The following is a 5,559-nucleotide window of genomic DNA, read 5'->3' as shown; positions in this document are numbered from 1 at the left end:
GGGCTGGTCGGGGTTGTCGAAGAAGTAGCGGTCGGCCCTCCTGGAGCGCAGCAGCTGCTCGCTGATGACGCAGCGCAGGGTGGGCCCCACGAGCGAGCCCTCCCCGGCCCTCCCCGGCCCTCCCCAACCTAACCTAACCTCACCTGGAGACAGCGGGTAGGGCTGGTCGGGGTTGTCGAAGAAGTAGCGGTCGGCCCTCCTGGAGCGCAGCAGCTGCTCGCTGATGACGCAGCGCAGGGTGGGCCCCACGAGCGCGCCCTCCCACGGCCGCTCCGCCATGCCGCCCACCAGCACGTCCACGTCGTCCGGGTGCGCGTACACGCCGCCCAGCCGGCTGGCCGTCTGCCGCGACATCACGTCCGCGAAGTCCACGAACGCCTTGGCCTGCGGCAGCCCGCACAGCTTGCGGTACTGGTTGTAGGAGGGCAGGCCGTGGTCGCGGCCGCGCTGGATGGCCAGGCTGAGCGCGTCCACGCCGCGCTCCGAGGCGTCCAAGTACATCATGTTGGTCAGCTGCAGGCAAGAAGTTAGGGGCAGTTTTTTATTTTCGACGACATTGAAAAATACAATTAAGGAATGGTATGGCCACGTTTAGATTGTTTAGCCCTAATGTAACCGTCAGAAAGGGTGTCCAGGGGGCATTCCAAAAAAATGTCAGATTTTTTGTCAAAACCTCTCAGAGCCACAAGGGTGGGCGTTGGGTCGACTTCGAAAATGGCCTGGTCTAAAGTGCCAACTGCGACACTGCGACCAACGTCCACCCCGGTCGCACCCTCGGTTGCGAGTGGAGCGGGGGCTTACGTCTTCGACGAGGAAGGTGTCGACCTGCTGGCTGGACTGCGTGGCTAGCCCGCGCACCAGCCCGTCCAAGCTGGAGCCGTCCTCCAGGACGTTGGGCTTGTTGAAGTGGTCGCGGAGCAGAAGCGACGCGTTCGGCCTGCGCTCCTCGTCAAACAACCTACAAAGAGAAAGTGCGCACAAATGTTTAGCTGAGCAGGTATAAGATAAGAACTGGTTTTACCTCACGGACATGCCTACTTACTGTATCCTGCCCTGCATCATGGACAGCCCGAACCTCAAACCCACGGTAGCGAACGCGTTGCTCACACTGGGGTCCATGTTCTCACGGTACCAGTTGCTGTCCGGGGTGTTGAGGCCGACCTTCTGCACAAACCGCGAACCTTTTCGAGAGAAATAAATTATTCACATTTTAAAACCATGCAATTATGGTGGAAGTCTTCGTAATGCATCGTAAATTACTTGATTCCTGAAAAAGAAAAAATTGAAAACAGTTCCGTCAAAAAAGCGGATTATGAAAGCAGATGATACCAGTGTTGAGACCAGTGTCTGTTTCTACGTTGTCCCGATATCTAGAAATGTACACTACCCAGGTAGCAAAATATAGCAAACTGCATTCGAACCGCATATGTCCCATCTGAAACTCGCATTTAAGTGCATATTAGGCGCCTACACACGTTTTAGGCGCGGTTTAAATTGGACGCGAAATGCACATTTTATGCAGCTCTGCTACCTGGGTAGGATCTACGGTAAATGAACCTGCATGCTGGGCATTGCGCCCCTAGCCCTGCCGAGCACTGCCTAGCCCGTGCAGTGAGGAGCTGACGAAAGCACTAGGTAGCTGACACATTTCAGTGTCTTTTCATTTCTTGTTGGTTTTAGAGTGAAGTGTTTCAAAATGTGTTATCTGCTAAGAATGAGTTGTGATTGATCATCTCCGGTCTTCGGTGTGCTCAACAGCACCAGCCAGTCAGCATCCTGCCTCACCTAGGATGGCGGGCAGCCACTGGTCGTACGTGATGTGCTGCATCTCTGCGATGACGATCCTCCTGGCCTCCTGGAAGATCGTCTCGTCGTCCCACTGCGGGTTGAGCTCGGCCAGCTCCTCGGCCAGGCGGTTGTGCTCGCGCGCCCACAGCGTGTGCATGGCGGCCAGGTGCGGGTGGCTGTTGGCGCGGACGTCACCTGCGGCACCGAGAGGGTCAGCCAGGAGGGTCGGCGTCGAATTCGAATATTCCTCGATTTGCAGTATACTGATCGAATCGATGTCGAGTCGATTTTGCCTCGATTGGTGACCATCATTATCGACCATTGATTGATGTTGCGTTTCTCACTGGGGAGGGCCTCCCTCCTCCCGGCATGGCGGCCGCAGACCCCCGACCCAGCCCACCAAGCCCATTCCGCGAAGGACTTGGCCGCCTGCTGCGAGGGTGTTCTATAAATACTCCCCTACCCTGCGCCCGCCCCTCTCGCGTACACCGTGGGCCCGTTCTACGCCGTTCTCATCCCCGATTTGGTCTTGTACCGCGACGTGTCTTAAAACCGGCCTGTCCGGGTCAGAGCAGCGCCACCCGCGGCGTCAGCAGGCGGCCCGGTGTTGTTGTCAGTGGGGTAGAAGGTCGGAAGGTCAAGGTCCTCATCGGCGGGGCTAAAAATACCTGGTCCGAGCCACCGGCGCAGCCCGCAGGGCCGGCCGGGCGCAAGTAGGGCTGTGCGATATCCAGATTTTGATATCGCGATACGATCGACTAAGCATCGAACATCGACTCGATGCATCGAGTCTCGATAATATCGAGTCATATCGCAGTATTGAACCATTCGATATCGGACGATATGTCTGAAAATTGTCGACATATCGCGATATATCGTAGAATCGAGCAACCTCGATATTTCGATACCCCAATAGAACACCATCGCCTTTTTGGCGCTTATGTAGCGCTTTTTGATTCCTTTTGTTCTTCTAAAAGCGCGATATAAGCGCCAGAAAGGCGATGGTGTTCCATTGGGGTATCGGGAGAATATCGAGGCCTGGATATCGGAGAATATCGTGATATCGCACAGCCCTAGTGAGTCGCGGACTCACCCGACTTGTAGCAGACGGCCGATGCGCTGCTGACCTGGCAGCGGTCCCGGGGCTCGTCGGCGGGCGGCAGCAAGGGCCGGCTGGCGCCCTGGCCATGACCAGAGCGGCGCGCCAGCAGCAGCCGGCCGCCGGAGAACAGCCGCAGCGAGCGGTCGCGGCGAGCCGACGTGCCGTACAGCTGCGACCCGTCCAGGAAGTGCGTGGCCTGGTTCATCTGCTCGGCGGGGCCGAAGCCGCAGTCGGGCCGGAAGGCGTGCAGCGACCGGATGTAGGACATGCAGCGCGCGCGCACGCGCCCGTAGAAGGGGTCGTCCTGCGGGATGGTGACGGGCTGGCACAGCGGGTGCGCGTGCCGGGGCGCCAGCGGGGTGGCGTCGGGCCGGCAGCACGTCAGCGCCGTGCCGGTGTTCACTGCGGGCAGAGGGGTGGGTCAGCGTGCGTGCGCGCGTGCGTGCGTGTGTGTGTGCGCGCGTGTGTTAGGGTGTCCCAAAACTAAACTTTGATCACGACTTGGATCCCTGCTGATATCGGATTTTTAAACCGGGCGTGGCTTCTTGTTTTTAGACTGATAATTCGTTGCGTTAAACTCTGAGATATGGAACTATGACCCGAGTCGTGCTCAAACTCACATTTTGGGACACTCTAGTACTCTAAGAGTTTATACGTGGGCGCGGCCGACTCACCCATCTTGGAGGTGGGCGTGTGCGCCATGTCGTGCTCCACGAACTGCGTCCACTGCATCAGGGCCAGGGTGAGCTCCCGGTCCGGCACGTCGCGGTCCTTGGCGATGGCCACGCTCACCAGGCGCGCCGACGGCAGCGCCAGGCCCTTCTTGGGCCCGCGGGGGAGGTGGATGCCTGCGCGGCACTAAAGCTGTAGCCGCTGGAGGGTGGGAGTGGAACGCCAGCGCGCCCGCGGGGTAGGCTGCCCTCACACGGCCACGAGCGCTTGTGCCGGGTGGGTTGCCTACCCACGGCCCGTCAGGCGCTCCCCGCTCCAGCGCACGGTGAAAACTACGTCTCATTTTTTGAGGAAAATGCGAAATCTTTGAGGAACTCCCATAATTGAGGAAAACACCCCCGATTTCGCCTCGGATTTTGAGGAATCCTCAAAAAAATAAGGGAAAATCCTGCTTTTTGGGGGAGACTCCCTCAAAATCTGGGGAGTTTTCCTCAAACCAAGGAGGTTCCTCAAAGTTTACATTTTTTCCTAAAGAAAATGAGACTTTGTTTATACCACGCGGTAGGGCCCAGTCAGTCCGTACTCACCGTCCTGGTACTCTGGGAACAGCAGGCGGCGGTAGGCGGTGAGGGCCTGGCCCTGCGCCCAGGCGGGCTGCTCCAGGTGGTTGCAGGAGCCGTCCAGCGAGCGGTACTTGTCCTGGCCGGAGCAGTAGCCACCGGCGGGCGCGCGCGCCGCGCTGCAGGCCGCGCCCAGCGTCGTGCCGAACAGCTTCTGGCTGCTCAGCCAGCGCGCGCACTTGTGCTCGTCCACGCCGTACCTGGGCAGAGGCAGCCGTTGAGCTCGGGGCTGATTTCAGCCATATGTACAGGGATTGTTAGACTGCACTGCACACCCGCACGACCCACACACGCGTTTGCTCGTCGATTTTTCGCATGATGCCTTCAGCAGTCCGAGCGAGTATAGGCAACCTGAACGCACGCGCGCCGGCGGTACAGCCTAACTACGGGACTTACGGCATACGCGGCGAGTCACCCAATAGAGGGTGAGCGAGAGCTGCCCGGATTGTTCGATTTCCAGCGCCGATCTCAGATATTCCCCAAAATTTTAGTATTTTGATTACCTTTTTGAAGACAAAATACGAGAATTTTGGGGACTGTATCCGAGATTGGCCCTGGAATGCGAACAATCCGGGAAGCACTCCGATCGATCACTCTCCTGGGATCCTCCAGAATGTACGTCCGTTTTTCTCAGTCACTCGGCAAATTGATGAGGGATCTGCCCCTGCGAGACTTGTGGTAGGCAAGCCCGCAGTACACGCACGCACTGCAGGCAAAGATGTTGCCTACCCATAAGGCGCCATAAGATCTAGCTGGGAGAGGCTGAAATGCATGCGCAGGGTTCGTAACGAACAATGGCTGACGTACTTCTGAATGAACCTACTCGGCGGTAACATCGATAAAGAAACATCGCAAGGAAAATGAAACTTTTCTAATAGCATAGTTATGAGCCTAAAAGCCCTCGCTTTGATTGGGCGGGGAAAAATATCACACTCATTTCGAGCACAAAACTCTCCTCATGGGTATGCAGATGCAGTGCCTCCGACAAATAGGTATTTTTCCTCTTGCAGTCCCACACCCAGAAAACAAGGTTCTTGAATCAAATATCCCTGGAGAAAGTGAATTTCGAGTAAGCAGGTCTAAGAAATTGACTTGTTCCAAAGAACATTTACTTGATTCAAGAACCTCGTTTTTTTGGGTGCTTAACAGTTGTTGTTCTTACTTCTGGCAGTGGTGCTGGCTCAGGTAGAGGGCGGCCTTGACGGCGGCCAGCGCCTCGCGGCCCTGCTCCAGCGCGGCCGCCTCGGGCATGGACTCGATGAACTGGCCGTGGACGGCGGTGCCGCGCTGCATCTGCACGCCGGCGCCCGCCAGCGAGGCCTCCAGGCGCGCCAGCCGCGCCACCGTGTCGCGGCCGAACGCGGCGCTCGCGTTCAG

At 57.7% G+C, this 5,559-nt stretch overlaps 1 protein-coding gene across 1 annotated transcript; it reads right to left on the bottom strand.

Moving 5' to 3' along the window:
• Nucleotides 1–143: 143 nt before the first annotated feature.
• Nucleotides 144–5,540, bottom strand: LOC113214454 (peroxidase-like; the record flags this gene model as incomplete). Its single annotated transcript, XM_052276824.1, is given in 8 exon segments — nt 144–513; nt 802–958; nt 1,043–1,181; nt 1,786–1,983; nt 2,882–3,292; nt 3,565–3,738; nt 4,150–4,382; nt 5,345–5,540. Coding segments are annotated over 8 exon segments (1,813 nt in total), but the record flags the coding sequence as incomplete, so codon positions are not given.
• Between the last annotated feature and the right edge of the window lie 19 nt (nt 5,541–5,559).

This window comes from Frankliniella occidentalis, unplaced genomic scaffold, assembly GCF_000697945.3.
Source record: "Frankliniella occidentalis isolate FOCC.00 unplaced genomic scaffold, Focc_3.1 Scaffold4597, whole genome shotgun sequence".
NCBI classification, from domain to species: Eukaryota; Metazoa; Arthropoda; class Insecta; order Thysanoptera; family Thripidae; genus Frankliniella; species Frankliniella occidentalis.
Note: the sequence above shows the minus strand (reverse complement) of the source record. Positions and strands in the feature narration are given on the sequence as shown.